Source organism: Australozyma saopauloensis, chromosome 4 (assembly GCF_035610405.1).
Source record: "Australozyma saopauloensis chromosome 4, complete sequence".
In the NCBI taxonomy this organism is placed as follows: domain Eukaryota; kingdom Fungi; phylum Ascomycota; class Pichiomycetes; order Serinales; family Metschnikowiaceae; genus Australozyma; species Australozyma saopauloensis.
The window spans coordinates 520,359-539,323 of NC_086134.1; the positions used below are offsets into that span (position 1 = coordinate 520,359).

Sequence of the window (18,965 nt, forward strand, 5' to 3'; positions counted from 1 at the left end):
GCACCGCACCATTGTATATAGATGCCAGTTATGACGACAGAAATGATAATATTATTCGCAACCCTCCTCTTCGTAGCTTACTGTGATCCAAAGACTACACGTTTGACACGATACTGCTATGTGGAACCCACCAGTGCCGTCTGGAGAACCCTCCTCCAAGTCCTCTTCGCTGAGAACCATAGAGTGAGTACTTGTACACCTTGGACAGTCTCTCATCCAAGTGGCTTTACCATCTATTTCCAGATACTCGAATTCTTCCAACGTGTACTCATCGAGGCCCGCCCCGGTGAAATTCAACCCTGACTTCAGACTCTGTTCAGCCAATTCAATATCGTAGGCAGCCCGCTTTTCATTGTCAGCCAAGACCGCGTAAGCCACTTTAATTTCCTCAACAGAAGAGGAATTTCTGAAGCCACTGTTCTCGTTTCTGGCGAAATCACCACCGTCCAGATCATCGCTATTCCTACTCTCAATTCTTTTATCTGGGTGAGTCTGGAAGAGTTTGGAGTGATAAGCAGCCTTCAATTGGTCTCTCGTGAAGTGAGCATCGACACCCAAAATCTCGTAGTGATTCAAATAGTTCATAGTCAACTGATTTTATCCTATTCTCAGCACATTGGCTTCTTCCAGGTGCATGGTCGAATTTACACACTGGTACTGCTTGTAGGCCCCACAGCATGCGATGAGCATCTCGCACACTACTAGGGAAGAAAAGAAGCGAGTGAACGATGGGCAAGAAAGACAACAAAACAACGGAGCTAAAAGTGGTTTCGTGTTCGAAAGAGCCCGAGTTTGTGGTCGGCTCCTTTTTCAACGGTTTGCAAATCCCAGAGTCCACCGAGTTTGATCTCTACAAGCACAAACACCACAAGGGCACATATGCCTTGCATGGCGAAAATTCGACGCTAGAATATAACGGAGAGACACAAGCCGATCTGCAAAATGACTACTTGGTCGCTTTCTACGACAAGAAAAGTCGTTCTGTACAGCTTTTCCGTGCCCCAGTCGTTCCGGCAGTAGTGACGTCGAAGGAGAACAGAGTGCATAAGGGTCCTAAGGTTAGATCGAAGGGCATGCGTTCTGTTGAACAAAGAAATGCTTTGGGTAGAGAGTTCGGTACCAAGAAGGTCAAGGCCAAGATCACCAGTTATGACAAGAACAGAATCGACTCCAACAGATTGGAGGAAATGGAGGTGGACATTGTAGACACCGTCCAGAGCTCTACTAGTGTCTTGCCAAGCAGACAAGAGTTGGAGAGTGCTTCTGCAGTCAGCGCGGTCACACCTGCTGTCAATGCCCTGGCTACAAATGTGGAGGATGTCTACTCCCTCGAGAGCATAATACCATCGGAAGAATGGGAGTCAATCCGTGTCCACGCTATCATGGAGGAGTCCGACAAAGAGCAACGGTTGGAGATGTTGCCTTACAGCAAGTCCGCCTTTGTGTCCAAGAAGTTGTCTCTGTTCATCTCCGCGGGCAAGACCACAAAGGTTCAAATGTTGTTCTACGCCGCATTGTTGTTCGGAGTTTACGCTAACCGTAGATGCAACAATAAGAACAAACTCATGGAGCAATTAGACAACAAGCCATCTGAAATCTTGGTGGACGGCGTCTTGGACAGATTCACCGCCGCCAAAACTTCTGGATTCGGTAAAGCAAAGGACAGGTCTTTTGTCATTGATCCTTTCCATGAGGACAAATTGCTCTGTTTCTTGTTAGCATTGACGCTTCACATCGAGGACTTCCAGGTCCAGATCAACCCCTTGGCCAACGAGCTCAATATGAAGCCTACCAGACTCATTGGTCTTTTCCGTGCTTTGGGCGCTACCATCAAGCCTGCTAATGCCGGCATGGCAGAGGCTCTTGGTCTTTCCAAGAGAGACGCTGCTACCTACAAGGTCGCTGTGTTGAAGGTTCCATTCAAGCAGCCAGAAATGGTTAGAAGACGTGTCAGATAAATACTATATATGGAGAGGGATAAAATAACATAGAAATTTAATTATCATCAACAAGATGTATTGAAACCGAGAAGAAAACGTGGGACTCTTATATTAAAATCAAAGATCCAGCCCACTATCTCTTCTTCTCTCAAGAGACAAAATTCGTATTTCTAGTTTGAAAGTTTTTTTCTTCTCGATCTGGAATTTTCGTCTCAAAGGTTTTAAGTCGAACGTGGGGTACGGAACTACAATCATATATATACTCTCGATACTTATAAACAAATATGAATGAAGAGGAGGAGAAGAGACTCAGCAACACTTTGGCTGAACTTGCCAAATGTGAGCAGGCAATGGGAGATGCAGAGAAAGATGTGGAGATTTATAGAATCAAGAAGACTCAGAACATCTACGCTCAAAGACGCGAAATCACAAAGGCCGTGCCAAAATTCTGGTACATCGTCTTAGCTGAAAATGACAGTTTTGGCGAGTACATCCGCGTGGAGGATTTCAAGTATCTTGAATGCATTACGGACATCTATGTTCACTACGATGTGGCAGAGGACAGCGACGAGGCAAGATATAGAGACTTTTCCATCTCTTTCACATTCAGCGATGAGAGCGGACTCGTGCCATCTCAGGTTGTGACCAAGAAGTTCAAGGTCGATGTTGTTGATGGAGAAGAAGACCTTACCAGTGAACCCGTAGATGTGCAATGGCCCGAGGAATTGCTGGACATATGTCCCTCTAAAGTAAAAGAGCAGAAGAAGGGTGAGACTTTCTCGGCTAGCGAAAAGAAGAGATACAGACAGGGCATGAAGACATTGTTTGCATGGTTTGACTGGACAGGAAAGAGGCCCGCCAAGGAGTTCAAGGGCGGCGATGAGTTGACCCGATTGATCGTTGAAGATTTGTTTCCAAATTCGGTGAAATACTACGTTGAAGCAATTAACAATGATCAGGAGAGCGAGGTATCGAGCTCAGAGGGAGAGGAGTTGGATGTGAGCGATGACGAGGAGCAGGAGGATGAGCCTCAGAAGAAAAAGCAAAAAGTTTAAAAAATCACTTTTCAATGATGAATTGGTGCTCGCATGCGAATTTTGGCTTCCAACTTGTTGTGCTTCGTAGCACATAGACGCAACGAAGGTCAGTCAAATAATTTCACATACGAGTTGATTTGAACCACCAAATACCTCGAATATGCTGCAAATGGTCAGTTTCATATTGCACAGCATTCACCTGTCAACCATGAGCAGCGTCTAGACTTAGGTATAGCACAATACTGAAAGAACTAAAAGGATAGGAGACACTATTGAAGGGAATATAAGCTCAACACAAAAACAACCTAGAAACAACGAATAAAATTAACAAAAAAAAAGCAAAAACAAACAAACATTCGAATCACCATCAATTTGTGGCTGCTCTCTTTTGACCGTCTTCCCTCACATCTGCCTATACCTATACTCCTACCCTATACGCATACACCTACCTAAGTGAGACCACTTTTCACACCACCCCCACCACATCTCCAGCACCCCCAATGTTTCCCCTTCGAAGGTTCCTCGCAACAACAGCGAAGCCTCTTTTACAAGACGTGGTCATTGTAGGCGGCGGCCCAGCAGGCCTTTCCCTCCTAGCTGCTCTTAAGAACAGTCCCACCACCAAACATCTCAAATGTACATTGGTCGAGGCGCTGAAACTACAGCCGGTGCGTGACTTTGGCGAGGACCCCCCAGAAAACTTCCACAATCGTATCATCTCGTTGACTCCGAAATCGGTGCAGTTCATGCAAGAGAAGTCGGGAAGTTGGGACTACCTTCACCAAGACAGAGTCAAGTTCTATGATAACATGGTAGCGTACGATTCGCAGGATTCGGACGCACGGATTCATTTCGACGCAAGCAATGTGATTTTGGACCTGGGCGCCCTGTCGCAGATTGCTGCCATGTGCGAGGTGGTACATATCCAAGCGTCTTTGCTTCAGAAGATCGATGCGCTCAACGAAGAATTACCCGAGGAGGACCAGGCCGTGGTGATTGACGAGGCCAAAGTAGTCAATATCATTGCAGGCAATGCGTGTGACACCATTGACGCTAAGAGTAACCCCCAAACTTCATTGGACTGGCCTGTGGTTACTCTCAGCAATGGCCAGGTTCTTCAAACCAGGCTCTTGGTGGGCGCAGATGGCCAAAACTCACCGGTCAGAAACTACGCTGAAATCGAGTCGCGTGGCTGGAGCTACGATAGATTTGGTGTTGTCGGCACCCTCAAGCTCCAATTTAATGATTTCAGAGATATTGCATGGCAGCGGTTCCTCACTACCGGGCCATTGGCCATTTTGCCTCTTCCTGAAGATAACGCAACTTTTGTCTGGTCGAGTACCCCTGAGTTGGCTGAAATCCTAGTGAAAGTCGACGAGAAGATCTTCCCTCAGTTGTTGAATGCTGCCATGACCCTTGACGAGGTAGACTTGAACTACATCTACAAAATGTTGAAAGCAAACCCTGCAGATATGACTGTCCTTGAGGAAATTGAATGGCGCACCTCGCTTATTCCAGAGGAGGATTTGGACGAGAAGTTCCCCGTGCCAATCAGTGAGCTCATGCCTGGTAGTAGAGCAAGATTCCCACTCAAATTTCTCCACGCAGACACCTACATTGCTCCAAGAGTGGCATTGGTTGGTGATGCAGCCCACACTGTACATCCTTTGGCGGGTCAAGGTCTCAATATGGGCCAAACTGATGTTGGCCTGTTGGTGGATGCTTTGGAGACTGGCGTAGATAGAGGCCTCGACATTGGCTCGACATTGGTGCTTGAGAAATATGTTGCCACAGCATGGCCTAATAACCACGCATTGATGGGCGTTTGCGACAAATTACACAAGATCTTTTCGACAGACGCCTTTCCTGTTGTCGCTCTTAGAGGGCTCGGCCTTAAGTCATTGAACTATTTTGATGTGGTCAAGGATATAATGGTCAAAGCAATCAGTGGACGCTAAGTCATTCGGATCCATCATCATGCTTTCACACTTGTAAATATAGCAGGTTTATATACGTTTTGCTTAATCTAGATGTCCAAGAAATGAATGTACAAGAAGCCAGGAACGAAATTAGAACGAAAGTAAATGAAACTTAAGGAACTTCATTTACTTTCGTTTTAAAAAAAATGTGAAATTCCAACTCCAGACTCATTGCTCTTCGAATTGAAAAAAAGAGAGGTCGTACCCGGATTCGAACCGGGGTTGTTCGGATCAAAACCGAAAGTGATAACCACTACACTATACAACCTTATATGTTTACAGGAATTTGCTTGATCTATATGTCGCATAAATTCTTTTTGAGTTCGTGACAGTTCCTTATTTCTCGTGCTAAGACCTTCGTTCTTCTCGGGTTAAGTTGCGGAGCAAAAGGAACATCTTCCGGAATCATTTCTTCCATCATCTGCTCAATATCTACTCATGTCATTTCCTCACTCTTCTTCGGACATATGAGATTTACTCCGAACAATCTACAAATACAGAGCCACACGTAGGACAGTTCCACATATATATAAGCTCTTTTTATCCCTCAGGTGAAATTAAATATTTTTGAAATCTAATTTGACTATAGCTCAAGTCAATTGACTACAACACCTCAATTCGCTTTTGATTTCCCCTTCATCTAAATATGACTCACTGGATTCTCAGATCAGTACTCAGTAAAAGAGCCTTTGCAGTATCTGCCAGGCAATACTCAGACTTTTCGCATGTGGTCATCGGCGGTGGTGCGGTAGGCACGGCAATTGCAAGCGAGTTACAACAAACAGACTCGAACAATGTTGCATTGATAGAACAACATGAAATGCTCGGAATGGAGACAACGAGCAGAAACTCGGAGGTTATACACGCGGGGCTCTACTATCCTGCTGACTCGTTGAAAGCCAAATTGTGTATTAGAGGAAAGGACTTGATATACTCTCGGTTGGATCCTTTGGTTGTGCCCTACCAAAAGTGTGGTAAATGGGTGGTTGCTCAAACAGAGGAAGAGTCGCAATACTTGGAGAAGCTCATGGATACTGCGAAAGCTTTGGATGTGCCAGTAAATTATATTTCGAAAGATGCGGCAAACAAAGTCCATCCACTTATTAGAGCTGAACATGGTGCTGTAGAGTCTCCCACCACTGGAATTATATCTGCTCACGAATTGGTCCTTTATTACAATGCCGGGTTCGAGAATGCTGGCGGAACTCTTGCACTCCATACAAAAGTGACTGATATTGAGTACGAGCAACCTCTAAATCGATATGTGGTCCATTGCAAAGAAGGCACCACCGGCGAAGAGTTCACCTTCACAACAGACAATCTCATCAATTCGGCAGGATTGCATGCGCCCAGAATTTCTAACATGCTTTTGCCGGAGGAAAGAAGGGTTAATAGTTATTTCGCCAAGGGAAGTTACTTCTCATTTGCCCCTGAAACTCCGATTCCGACAAGAAAAATCACTTCCAAGCTCATTTATCCTTGTCCTAAGGCCAATGCGTCGGGATTAGGCACACATCTTACCTTCGACCTTGGCGGCCAGATTAGATTCGGTCCAGACCTTGAATGGCTCACAGAAACAGAGGCCGAAGCTCTTAACTACGATGTCAGTAGTAAGAGCTTGGAGCCCGCTCTTGAAGCAATCAGAAGCTATTTTCCCCAGGTCGAATTGGGGGATCTCCAGCCATCATACTCAGGAATAAGACCAAAGCTTGTATCCCAGGAGGATAACAAGAAAAAGTTTCTGGACTTCTACATTCGCAAGGAAGATGGATTTCCAGGATTTGTGAATCTCCTCGCAATTGAAAGTCCAGGTTTGACCGCTTCCTATGCAATCGCTGAATACGTCAAAGATCTTTACTATTCATAGTCTCGTATATAAATTATATTCAAAATCGTTATTGAATCTACCTCAAGCATTTGTTTTTCTTCTTTTTTCGTCGCCGCCGCTACTTTTTGTGGGCAAGTCTTTTGGAGATGTGGCAAGCGGTTGTTCAAGGAAGAAGTCATCCTGCAAGCATCGCGTAGTGTCAAACCTACGTGATGGGTCCAATTGCGTCATCATAATCATCAAATCCAATGCCTTGTCTGTTGCGGCACTGAACCTATTTCTGAGCTCCTGTCTCGAAGGCAAGGGATACACTTTCAATGCATCATAATTGGGCAAACTTGACACATTAGGCCATATCTGCTCTGTGGGAGTGCCTAGAGCTTTGAATGTGACATCCAATTGGTCCACATCGTCCTTTCCGGGCAAATAGGGGATTCTAAGCATGAGCTCGGCGAAAATAATGCCCACAGCCCAAATATCTACGGCGCCGGTATAATGCTTAGCACCAAAAAGCAATTCGGGAGCTCTATACCATCTAGTGACAACTTTGGGAGTTAGATCCTCATTTGGACTGCCAAACGCACGAGCCAAACCGAAATCGGCGAGCTTCAATTCACCATCAGGGGACAAAAGCAAGTTGTTAGGCTTCAAGTCTCGATGCAAGATGAAGTTACGATGACAATGATGAAGACCTCGAAGAGTCATGAGAAGCCAAGATTTAATATCCGACGATTTGAACACCACAGAGGTATCCTTGATCAATACTTCTAGATCACATGGAAGATACTCCAAGACCAAGTTAAGGTTTTTATCTGGAGACATATACACATCCACCAATTCGATGACATTATTGTGACGTAGCTCTTTGAGGTACTTGACCTCTCGTATAGCTGACATGTCTAGACCATCTTTGAAGAGTCCTGTTTTGATCTCCTTGATGGCGACCTGTCTGTGAGAGAATTCCTGTTTTCCCACGTAAACGACAGCGTAAGTACCTTCACCTACTTTCTTTTCTTTTGTATACTTATGCAAAGTGGTTCCGTCAAACTTCATTTGTAGTATTCAAGCTAGATACCCAAACGTGGGGGACTTAAGACCGAGTTAACACGCGGAGATTAAGAATTTCTTGGCAACAGACGAATTTAGGGATGTAGGTATTCAAATAAAAAAAGTGAAACAAAGTAAAATGAGTGAACTTCTCAAAAAACTGTGCTGTTTTGAAGACTAGAGCATTTGCTTGAAACATAATTAGTTAAATGAGACACGAGATAGGATATGGAGGTATGGATCTTAGGTATAGTCATGCATTGAATTATAGTATGTAAGTAAATTGTTTCTAGTATTGAGACGCTGGTTTATGCACTGCAGCACTCCCATTGACCAAAGACGTACCAACTGTTGCCGCTGTCACCAATCACAAGCCCTCTGTAGACTCCCGGCTCTTGACAAAGAATGTTTGCGTGATAGGTCTCATGGCCGAGGTTTGAATTGTCAGAAATTAACTTTGTGTATTTGCCTGAGGGCGACTCAATTACGAGCTTGAAGTTAGAGTTCATGTTGGAGGGAAGGTTCCTCAAACCCATAGATGGATGGGCTTCAATCTCGAAATTGTAGGAGTTTTTTATGGCAATGGTACTCGTCTGAGGATGTCTGATGTAAAGATCGTTGTTTTGACTTTGGATGGTAGGATACCTAGGCACAAATGTACACTCTCTACTCTGGCCGCTATGGTAGAGTGGAATCACGCAAGCCAACTCATGAATATTGTCAAAGTGTGTCTGTAAGCCCTTTGGTCCTGCAAAGATTTGTAAGACTCCAATTGACTCCTTGGCAGGCAAAATAGCTTTGACCTTGGCGATTCTCTGCGAGTTCTTCCAGTAGATTTGGCACAAGGTGTAGTCATTAGATGTTGTGGTAGATGCCTTGATCAATGTGAATAGTTCCACAGTGGGTGGAACGAGAATATCGGCTTCGAAAATTTCGAGATCATTCATGCGCGTGAGTGCATTGTTGAAATTGATGAATTCGAGATTGTTCTTCTGGAAGCTCGAGTACATGCGCGGCAAATGGAATGCAACATTCAAATCAATAGGTGGGAAAACGTGTTGCAATTCAACCACAGATGGTATATGAGATGACACAATGCTGAGTGGTTTGGCAAGGAAATAGAATTCGTTTTGTCCCTCGATGTTGCAGATCAAACCCCTTTGGAAAGAAAGGAGATCAATCATGCGGAATGTTCCGTTTCCACGATTTTCAGGTGACTCTAACATTACTGAGAGCCAGCAGTGATTGATCAGAAACTGGTCGGAATGATAGAACTCATTTGGCTTTTTCCAAAAACCGAGAACAACTTCCGAAGGAATGTGTAATGCCTCGAGGAGTTTCTTGAAGAGGTAATTAAGCTGGTACACTGTTGCTTCTCGCTTTGTCATAACTTCACGAAGCTTAGGTTTCAAGCGCAGAATAGACTCGCCTTCCTCAATTATTTTGAACTTGCACAAATGTAAGAGGACAGCTCTAACTTGATCTGGACGGGAAGAACCAAATTTAACGCTTATGTCGGAGATCAAGTCATTCAAGTCCGTGCTAGTATCATAGCGACTCAGGAATTCGTCTACTTTACGATTGTTTGTTTCGATGCGGAAATCACCAATTTCTTCAGCACCAAATGTCTCGCTTGTATTGATATCGGAAATGTATTCCAAAGGTTTAACAATGAAATTTGGTTCGTTTCGGACAACTCTTTTCGTGCGGATTTGCTTGTCCAGTGAGCTTAGTGTGTTTGTCCGGTTCAAGTCAGCCTTGACCTTCTGCCAATTGTCGGAGTCTCCCTCAAGACGAGCCTCCATGGCATTTTGCTCAGGCTTCTTTTTAATGAGTTTCTTGAAAAGATTTGATTGGCGGTTTTTCTTGTTTTTGAATATGGAATTGATCAATTCTTGATCTTCGTCGTTTGCGGAGGGAATCAAGTTTTCATTCCCGTATGCTGGTTCGCCTCTAGATGCTTGTAAATCCTTCTCATATTTGTGACGCATGAATGAGCCAGCACTGGTTGCGCTGAGTTCGGAAAGGTTGAGAACGTCGCTTTGCAAGGATTTCATGGAGTTCTTGAGCTCCTCAGGATACTGAGAATAGCTCTTCATCAATACTTCGAGGGTAGCACCCGAAGCCCTGAATTCGTCAGCGTCGAAGGGAATTGCTTTATGCTTTGGGGGAGGAGGAGGGCCGTCTTCATCGTCGCTAATGGTGTACACAGTTTGTTCCATGCTTCTTCCGGAGCCGTCCTTGGAGAGCCCGTTGTGTCTAGACAGTAAGATGTCCTCGCTCAAGAAACTGGAGTCACACAGAGTCGGGATTTTCTGTTGCAAATGAGATTTCTCTAGCTGGCGCAAGTGGTGCAATTGCATTTCGAGCTCCTGTTTCTTTTGCGAAATCGTCTGGTAGAACTCATCGGCATCTCGTGCGGTCTTGGGAGGAGCGCTCTCGACGGCGCGGGTTCTGATTGGCGAAGCTTCCGGAGACATTAGCTTACTGAGCCTCTTGGTTTGTGTATGAATGTGATCTTCAGACCCGGGCAGTTTGGAAAGGCCCAGGCCCAAGACATGCTGTGAGTACAAGTATGGCTGCTTCTGCTTCGAACGCAGCGTTCTCTGAAACGAGCGATCGAAGGTGTCATCGAACGACTGATTATACTCATCGATTGCTGGCGACAGTCTCAGCGTCACGATGTTTCTTCCTGCGGAGTCGTATGTTCCAGAACGCTCATGTCCCCGATAGTCCGCCTTCAACGGGGTCACTGGATTCGACCGGCGACCCAAGTTCTTCAGCGAAGACAGAGTCACGAGGTTGGGCACCAGCGCAGCCTTTGCCTTGGTCGGAGTCGGCTGAGCAGAGCCAGTGTTCGAAGATGGGATCACCGTTACAAACTCTCTAGGAAAGATACCCTCGGCACCATTACGAGACAAGCTTCCCTGCCACCACAGCTCGTCGACGATGTTGAAAACCTTCACGATTTCATTTTCAAGAAACCCGAGATCCTCATCCTGCTCTCCAGTCCATGACACTTTGGTTTTGGCGAGAAATGGAAGTGAAGGAAGGGACATGAAAGCCGGGCTTTTGGGACGAACGAAGGTTTGGGTTATGGATGAAACGATATCGACAGAATCTATGCAAATGCAGCCTCTCAAGAAGCTAGCTCTGTGCACTCGCTCGATCTTGCCGGGTGGTTTTGAGGTCAGCTTGCATTTGGTAGAGGTGACTACCCGATCGGGCCCAGAAGTAAATAGTGGGTGGTCACGTGACAGGACCCTTTGGCAGGTTTCAGTGGAGTATTCACAATAACGAAGGGTGCTGATTCAAGATATGATGTAGATATTTTATTCTTGGCAGCGATATCGGTCTCATTTAATTCTATTTTTTGTCTTTATTGGGGGTGAGGCATGGTTTCCAGTGGGTGCTGCGTATTTGCTAACTGGAGACAGTCCTTTTCAGCCGTGCACATTGCATCCAACCAAAGAAACGTAAATGATCAATGAACTGCTTATGGAAAGATTAAAGATCTTGATCTTCCATGGTTCGCTTACGTATTTAGACTTTCTTTTTTTTTTTTCGATTTTGCTCTCACCAATAGGTGAACTGATCTAATTTGATTCTTCGTAAACTATGGTGTCTATAATTACAGAGGTAACTAATCTCCTGAGAAACTAGCTGACATACTAAGATATTACTGTTGACGAACTCCACTGACAATGTCATCAACTCTCAACAAAAGACAAGCACTCTCGATGGCTGTTTTAAGAGATTGCTGCTTCACAACCTCAGGCTCCCAAACACCAAGGTCGTTCATGTCCACAACCTTACCCAAATCACCGTCGATTCCAAAGTTATGATGGCCCTCGGCATGCTTTGCTCTTAGTTGTGACAAAATTCTGATTGGCTTTCCACCGCAGTTCTGAATCAAGGTTCTAGGAATAACCTCAAAGGCATCTGCAACCGCCTGGTATGGCCATTGGGCTACACCCTCGATGGATTTAGCCTTTTCTGAAAGCTTGACACTGACTGCCATTTCAGTGGCACCACCACCTGGACTCAAGGATGGCTCGAACATGACGTTTCTGGCCACAGCCATAGCATCTTGCAAGTTACGCTCGATTTCGTTCAAAACATCCTTCGAAGCACCTCTAAGCAAAACAGTACATGCAGTTGGATCCTTACACTCAACAAGATAGGTGAAATATTCGTCTCCGATAAGCTCAACCTTGAAGAGACCACATTTGGTACCAACATCAGCCTCCTTCAAGTCCTCAACTCTGTTTACAATGGTAGCACCGGTAGCACGGGCAATTCTGTTGTTGTCGGACTTTTTGACTCTTCTCAAGGCGGTGACACCACCCTTCAACAAGTAGTGTTGGGCCAAGTCAGATACACCCTTTTCGGTGATGACCACATCTGGTTTGAATTCCAAGAGTTGCTCACACAACAAGCGGACTTGCTCTTCCTCGATCTGCAAGATTCTGTTCCAATCCTCCTCTTTGGTGATCTCGATGTTAGTTTGCGACTCACCCTTCTTGTACTCCAAGGGACAGTCCAACAAAATCACACGAGGATTTTCGATGTGACGCTTCATTTTGGGGTGGGTAACGTCCTTGTTCAACATGATACCGTTCAAGACCTCGGAGTCGGTGACCTCTCCGCCGGGGATCTTCTCGATACGGGCATATCTCTTGATGTCAACCTCCTTCTGGCCACCATCATCGATAGCAACGGTGCGCACGGCCTTCAAAGCCAACTCGCACATCTTCTGCGACCATTTGTTGATGTACTTGGTGCCAATGGACGACTTGATCAACTCTATCATGGCAGCATCATCTTCGATGTCCACGGTCTTCGACACAGAGTGGATGATCTCCAAGGCGTCCGACAAAGCTTGCTTCAAAGCCTGAATAATCACTACGGGATGCAAGTTCTTTTCTATGTATGGGAACGTTTGGGCGAGAATCTCTCCGGCCAAAATGATCACAGAGGTAGTACCATCGCCCACCTCTTCGTCCTGTGTTCTACTTAGCTCAATCATCGACTTTGCAGCTGGATGGGAGACGTCCACCTCGCGCAAAATGGCGTGGCCGTCGTTGGTCAACGTGATTCCGCCCATGGGATCCAAAAGCATTTTGAGCATCGCTTTTGGGCCCAAACATGTTCTGATGATGTCGGCGACGGCTTTGGCGGCAGTGATGTTGGACACCTGAGCCTGACGGCCACTCTGTCTTTCCGTCGAGGTATTGAGGTATACGACTGGAGCTTGCATTGTTCCTGGAAAGAGTGGTGGAGGTGGAGGGAATCAGGTCTGGAGTAGAGGTGGAAAAATGAGGAAAAGACGGGGGATTCGATTCTTGGCCGGTAAAGTGTTGTGTGGGTTTATGTTTTTTGAGTGAAATTCTAGCAATATTATTAGGTTTTTTTTTCACCTTCGAAGTTCGATTTTTCATCGGGTTTCAATAAGACTCTTTGGACACCCATCTAAGGACTATAGGGGGAGAATCCTATGGTGTATGTCCGATGTCAGAGTCTATCAAATTTTTAAAATTATTGTTTCCTAAAATCCTATCAAATCACTTTTTTTTTTTCTAAACCTGGTCGCAACAAGTACGATGGTGGCCAGCTGTCAAAGTGGACTCCATCAGGAATTTCGGTCTCTGTTGGAAATTGACGGAACAAGATTTTCAACATGAAAATTGCATTTGAAATTTTCGCTTTTACTTTTCATTCCTTTATTTTTTGTTGCACGTCCATCTCCTCGAACCGTCTGTGATATCACCCTTCTACCATACCTCACTACCTGTAGGCTAGTCCTAACAGTAATGAACTACATAAATACAAATTTCTTGACGCTCAGGGATCTAGATCAGGTCGATGAAAAGATCGCCTCGCTTGGAGAGGAGAAGATTGCAATTGAAAGTGAATTGAGATCGAGAGTCTCTCCAGATTCCTCGTCAAGTTCCGTTTCGCCAACTGCAAAGAGAGTGCTTGAACAGCTCGCATCAGAGAATGTATGTCTAGATACAGTCAATGAATTGATCTCCGAGTATGGTGATCTCCAGGTTTTCACGCTGCTCAGGAATCTTCTACAGAAAAGGGCTGGGTTGGCACAGTCGACCAGTACTCTAGAGAAAGCGGCCAATTTGGAGTCTCAACTTCTAAAAATTGGTTCTCATACAAGCACCGCCGAATTGATAGAGCTTTTCAGGGGTTGCAATGATATTATTCTGTCGAAAGACGCACCTGGTGCCGTCCAAAACACGCTAAAAGAACATCAAAGAGTAATAGGACAAGACCGCCGCAAGGAATTGTGCCAACGCTTGTCTGAAGACCTCTCTAAAATCAACTGGCTCTCTGTGAAGGAAGCCGTGACTATTGATCCCACCCAGCTTCAGTCCATCTCCCGCGCTTTTAGCGATTTGATTGACTTGGAGGCTACTATTGAAATGCCAACGTATCCTACCACTTGGTGGGCCATCGAGACGCTTTTGAAGCCGTTCGAAATAAGATTCAATTTTCATTTCCGTCAAGACACGAAAGCAAATCGTATCTCCAAGCCTGAGTGGGCTTTCACATATGTGGAGGAGTTTCTAGCCGAGAACCTCCCGACCATTGAGCTCGTCATCGGCGATTCCCTTTTGAAGCATAAACGTATTGCAGTGTTTGAAGTCATCACCGCGGTGTTGAAACCAGTTCGTGATAAAGTAGAGGAAATGATGCGGATGATCAACGCAAACATAGAGGAGAGCACAGAGGATGAGCATGTTGCTGAACAAAACGGTAGATTGTTATCGCACCTTATGTTTGAAAGTACCTCCTTTGACCAAAAACTTCGAAACACCTACAAATTCAACCCATATATCCAAGACTTCAAAACAGCACCTGAGAAGAAATGGATGGGTCTCACAGGAGATGTGCTAGTGAGCAGAGATAACGAAAGCATCGCGGTCCAAAACTGGCTCAATTTGGAGTTGCAGTTGGCAAAAAAGAGATTCGATAAGGAGATTATTGGAACACCGAATGCTTTTTATGTCGACACGGATTTCAGCGCTGGTTCGAAACAAAAGCTGGCCACCATACAGCCCAGTTTTTCTGCGTATGGCTTGGCAAAACTATTTGAAAACCTTACAACTCATTTCAAAACTCTCAGCATTGTCAAGTTCCAACTCAAGTACGTCTCTCGCATTCTGTTGCTATTTCTTGATGAATACTTGGAGGCATTGAATGCACAATTCCGTACTTTCTGTGAATCAACTGGACTGAAAATTATCCTGACATTCCTTCCGGGAGGCAGCAAAACTGAGCAGGCTTCGTCGTTGCAAGCCGCTACAGCTAATGGATTGAAAGCTCTTGAGTCTTTATTGGGTCTCTATTGCCTGACGAAATATATTATCGGTAAGATGAAAGACTGGAGTGATGAGTTGATCTACATCCAGCTTTGGGATTATTACAAGAGCATAACCACCAAGTCTGACTCTGAAGTTTCTATCTTCAGCTCTACTATCGAAGAGTACAAATCTCTTCTTAACAAGATCGACCAGCATTTCGATAACTTTTTCCGTAAACAGACCAAGGAAGCCTTGAAGGAGTATGTGAACGGTTTCGATTGGGTTGATAGTGCTTCCACCGAACAAGAAGTGAGTCCCCAACTCGTCAGTTTTGTGACCACCATCAATGCTTATTTGTCCTATTTGAAGAAAAATCTTCCTGACGTTGATTATTATCTTTTGGCCACCAAATTCTGCGACTGTCTCTACCTGACTTTGTTGGAGTATGTTGTGCGCAACAGTAAGTTCAGCAAGAGCGCAGTTGCCAAATTACGGATAGACACTGAGTATTTAGAAACCCACCTAGGTGAAGTTTTGCTCCTCAGTCAGCTGGCAGCGATTTCAAACAGAGACAACAAGGTCCTTGCGAAGGTGCATGAGTCGATAGAGCTATTGGGCCGTTTCGACGTGAGCACCGCCAAAGTCATGAAGACCCTGTTCAGCGATTCGGAAGGAATAAGAGGCGAATTTGATGACAGACTTGAGCATCTCACCGACGAGGATATCCGTGACTTACTCTACAGAATAGTCTAGTGGCACACATACACAGATGCCCAAGACCACACCGTCCTGGTATATGAAAAAGAAAAAACCAGTAAGCGCGTGCTTGGGATCGCATCAATATCCAATTTGCATAATTCAATTTCTGGCTCCTACAAAATTTGTAATTTGTTGTATTTTTCATTGTGTACCTAACCTTCGGTATCCCATATCGCGATAGCTACAATAACACCCATTCCCATAGACAATGTCGCTAACGCGGAAAAGAGTAAGTTAAATCGTTATTTCGTACTAAATCCCCAATATTTTCTAACCGCAGCAATTGGCAGAAACGCCCCTTCTCGCAAAACGGCCGCTCCATAAGTACGCGTCTATTGCAAAACTCTTCAGCGTCAAAGAAGGCCAACAACACATTTTACTTCCGAGAAAGCCCGCTGGAATCGTAGCTGGCCGCAGTAGTGCATGTGACATAAAGCTCTCCGGCAGCGATATCTCTTCCAAGCATTGTCAGTTCTCACTATCAATAAACAATAGGAAAGAGTATCTACTACTCACAGACACTAGTTCCAATGGAACATCCGTCAATGGCGAGAATTTGGGGAAGGGCACGACGGTGCTTCTTCGAAATGGTGACAGAATCATGTTTGCAAATAGCTCTGCGTATATCTTTAGGTACTTGTTAGAGGGACAAGAGAACATGCCTAGGTCCTTTTTTGACGACTACATACTCCAGCAGCAACTAGGCACTGGACACTATGCCATTGTAAAGGAGGCGAGGGATCGTACAACGGGCGATATAGTTGCTGTGAAGATATTTCATCCCAATAAGACTGGCGGTTCTGGGTCGGAGGAGGAAGAGACAAAGCTCCGACAAGAAATGAACCTTTTGTTGTCGATCAATCATCCGAACATTGTAAAATTCATCTCTCATTATGTGGAACCTATCAACGAATATTCGTCTACAACATACTTGGTGCTTGAGAAGGTCAACAGTGGCGAACTTTTCCAGCGAATCATCAACAAGTCAAAGTTGGGTCAGGAAGAAACAAAGTCTCTCTACAGACAGCTTCTTGGCGGACTCAAATACTTACACGATAGCGACATTATCCATCGTGATATTAAACCAGAGAACATTTTGCTAGATATCTCTCCACGCACTAGCAGAGATCAAAAGCAGACAGGCGCTTGGGATGAGAACGAGTACGATGTGCGAGTGAAAATTGCGGATTTCGGCTTAGCCAAATTTATCGGCGAACGGAAGTTCACCAATACTCTCTGTGGAACACCAGCATACGTTGCTCCCGAGGTCCTTAACAATACTAGAAATTACACGACGAAAGTGGACATCTGGCTGGCCGGTGTTTTGCTTTACGTGTGCTTGTGCGGCTTTCCGCCTTTCAGTGACGAATTGGCACCTCCGTCAATGAGAGAGCAAATTCTTGCTGGCAAGTATGCGTTTTACTCACCATACTGGGATAAGATCAGTGACAGCGCCCTAGACCTCATTAGCAAGTTATTAGTTACTGACCCCCAGAAGAGATTTGACATTCAGCAAGCGATTGATCACTTCTGGTTTGCTGAAGGTGGACAAGAAGAATTTAACTACACAACCAGTGAGCAAGAGAGACCTCTTACAGAATCTCAACCGATTACTCTTCTGCAAAGGCATACTTCGGAAATACGAGAAAAGAAGGAGGAGGATTGATCCATTTCCTGTCACTCTGAACCATCATTTTGGTCTTAAAACAAGAACTCTACATTGGTATATATTGATATGTATAAATGTCATGACATCGTTTGTATGAGAATAGCTTTTCATTAGACCCGCAAATTGGCAATGTCATTCTGACGGGTGCTGAAAAAAGTGTTCAAGAGAAGGAAGTTGGTTTCGGCCAACTCCTTGTATTTGGCAGGAAGTTTTTGGGGAGTCTTATTCAAAACCCTATCGAGTTTTGCTCGCAAAGCCTCCAAGTTTGCGAGAATGCTAAGGGCATTTATAGAGTTGCCCGATCTGACATGAGCATCGAACTGGCCAATCAAACATGACAAGTCACTGCTGGACTCGACACCGAGTTTGAACCATTCAATGGCTTTGGGAATATTATTGAACACATTGAGTTCGAGAAAGCCCAAGGAGGGGAAACTTTCTTGGAGTCCACGAGATGCACTCAACTGCAAGTGATATCGAGACAACTCAGGATCGGTGATGGTATATAGCTGGCCCAAATAGTAATGAGCTTTTACGATATGCGAGTCGAGCTCGCCAAACTGAATGGCTTTGTCAAAACATAGCTTGGCTTTCTTGAGGTCAGGACGCGGGCTCAAGTAGTGATAGTAGTACGCACCCAAGTTGGAGTATACGTGACTGGCCAAAATGGTATTGTTTTCCAACTCGAGAAATTCTTGCCAATACTTCGCAGCCTGTTCATGGAAATTCTTACTAAACGCCAAGTCTCCTGCCAACTTGAACACTAAGGGATGCTTTGCTTCACTTAGTTGACGAATAAGACTATTGGCATGTTCATAGTCGTCTTTGGACGTGGATTTTTCTTGAATGGCCTCGAAGGCTAGCATTGCAATTGCATCGTTGTTGCCCAATTCTGCGGCCTGCTCCACCAACTCGTTTTCCAAGTCCACCAAGTTTCTGTTCACAGACTTGGTCACGCTTCTGATATCGTAGAGAATCGATCGAAGCATCATCAAATCAGCGTGTGTGGCATATTTCGGTAGACGTATTTCCTCTGGTTTATCTAGGTTGTCGTAGACATTGGTGAGTACATTCATCACCTTTTTATATACGAGACGGGAGTCATTGTCGAAAAGAAGACGGTTGATTGTTTTTTTCTTGGGTAGAATGCTGATGAGCGTAGGCCGGGCTGACGTCAGAGCCAAGCGCCTGCTTATGGTCAACATTGGTTGAGTAGTTGAGCTCCAATGGCTGTCATATATATGTATCTGATCTTGGGTGGTCTGCTGTCACGTGACTCGTCCAAAAAGTGAAAAGAGAGGTCAATGTCAGGTACATCAGAATTTATTCAGACATCTAGATTATCCCATCATTTACGTTCGATATTAGTGTGCATTGGCTATAATTT

At 44.9% G+C, this 18,965-nt stretch overlaps 11 protein-coding genes and 1 non-coding gene across 12 annotated transcripts; 6 read left to right on the plus strand and 6 right to left on the minus strand.

Annotated features, from left to right (window-relative positions):
- Window positions 1–51: 51 nt before the first annotated feature.
- On the minus strand, window positions 52–585 carry PUMCH_003259 (uncharacterized protein; the record flags this gene model as incomplete). Its single annotated transcript, XM_063022234.1, has 1 exon — window positions 52–585. One exon carries the CDS (start codon window positions 583–585, stop codon window positions 52–54), a length of 534 nt encoding a protein of 177 aa, XP_062878304.1.
- Window positions 586–728: 143 nt separating this feature from the next.
- Window positions 729–1,958, plus strand: PUMCH_003260 (uncharacterized protein; the record flags this gene model as incomplete). The annotated part of the gene is made up of 1 exon (XM_063022235.1): window positions 729–1,958. The coding sequence occupies one exon, from the start codon at window positions 729–731 to the stop codon at window positions 1,956–1,958; it is 1,230 nt and encodes a 409-aa protein (XP_062878305.1).
- A 266-nt stretch (window positions 1,959–2,224) lies between these two features.
- PUMCH_003261 (uncharacterized protein) lies at window positions 2,225–2,995 on the plus strand (the record flags this gene model as incomplete). The annotated part of the gene is made up of 1 exon (XM_063022236.1): window positions 2,225–2,995. One exon carries the CDS (start codon window positions 2,225–2,227, stop codon window positions 2,993–2,995), a length of 771 nt encoding a protein of 256 aa, XP_062878306.1.
- Window positions 2,996–3,477: 482 nt separating this feature from the next.
- Window positions 3,478–4,935, plus strand: PUMCH_003262 (uncharacterized protein; the record flags this gene model as incomplete). Its single annotated transcript, XM_063022237.1, has 1 exon — window positions 3,478–4,935. The coding sequence occupies one exon, from the start codon at window positions 3,478–3,480 to the stop codon at window positions 4,933–4,935; it is 1,458 nt and encodes a 485-aa protein (XP_062878307.1).
- A 217-nt stretch (window positions 4,936–5,152) lies between these two features.
- PUMCH_003263 lies at window positions 5,153–5,224 on the minus strand. The gene has a single exon. It is a non-coding gene; the product is annotated as a tRNA-Gln (tRNA).
- A 378-nt stretch (window positions 5,225–5,602) lies between these two features.
- PUMCH_003264 (uncharacterized protein) lies at window positions 5,603–6,823 on the plus strand (the record flags this gene model as incomplete). Its single annotated transcript, XM_063022238.1, has 1 exon — window positions 5,603–6,823. One exon carries the CDS (start codon window positions 5,603–5,605, stop codon window positions 6,821–6,823), a length of 1,221 nt encoding a protein of 406 aa, XP_062878308.1.
- A 42-nt stretch (window positions 6,824–6,865) lies between these two features.
- Window positions 6,866–7,837, minus strand: PUMCH_003265 (uncharacterized protein; the record flags this gene model as incomplete). Its single annotated transcript, XM_063022239.1, has 1 exon — window positions 6,866–7,837. One exon carries the CDS (start codon window positions 7,835–7,837, stop codon window positions 6,866–6,868), a length of 972 nt encoding a protein of 323 aa, XP_062878309.1.
- A 302-nt stretch (window positions 7,838–8,139) lies between these two features.
- On the minus strand, window positions 8,140–10,890 carry PUMCH_003266 (uncharacterized protein; the record flags this gene model as incomplete). The annotated part of the gene is made up of 1 exon (XM_063022240.1): window positions 8,140–10,890. One exon carries the CDS (start codon window positions 10,888–10,890, stop codon window positions 8,140–8,142), a length of 2,751 nt encoding a protein of 916 aa, XP_062878310.1.
- A 620-nt stretch (window positions 10,891–11,510) lies between these two features.
- Window positions 11,511–13,091, minus strand: PUMCH_003267 (uncharacterized protein; the record flags this gene model as incomplete). Its single annotated transcript, XM_063022241.1, has 1 exon — window positions 11,511–13,091. One exon carries the CDS (start codon window positions 13,089–13,091, stop codon window positions 11,511–11,513), a length of 1,581 nt encoding a protein of 526 aa, XP_062878311.1.
- A 553-nt stretch (window positions 13,092–13,644) lies between these two features.
- PUMCH_003268 (uncharacterized protein) lies at window positions 13,645–15,903 on the plus strand (the record flags this gene model as incomplete). Its single annotated transcript, XM_063022242.1, has 1 exon — window positions 13,645–15,903. The coding sequence occupies one exon, from the start codon at window positions 13,645–13,647 to the stop codon at window positions 15,901–15,903; it is 2,259 nt and encodes a 752-aa protein (XP_062878312.1).
- Window positions 15,904–16,510: 607 nt separating this feature from the next.
- On the plus strand, window positions 16,511–17,575 carry PUMCH_003269 (uncharacterized protein; the record flags this gene model as incomplete). Its single annotated transcript, XM_063022243.1, has 1 exon — window positions 16,511–17,575. The coding sequence occupies one exon, from the start codon at window positions 16,511–16,513 to the stop codon at window positions 17,573–17,575; it is 1,065 nt and encodes a 354-aa protein (XP_062878313.1).
- A 113-nt stretch (window positions 17,576–17,688) lies between these two features.
- Window positions 17,689–18,783, minus strand: PUMCH_003270 (uncharacterized protein; the record flags this gene model as incomplete). The annotated part of the gene is made up of 1 exon (XM_063022244.1): window positions 17,689–18,783. The coding sequence occupies one exon, from the start codon at window positions 18,781–18,783 to the stop codon at window positions 17,689–17,691; it is 1,095 nt and encodes a 364-aa protein (XP_062878314.1).
- Between the last annotated feature and the right edge of the window lie 182 nt (window positions 18,784–18,965).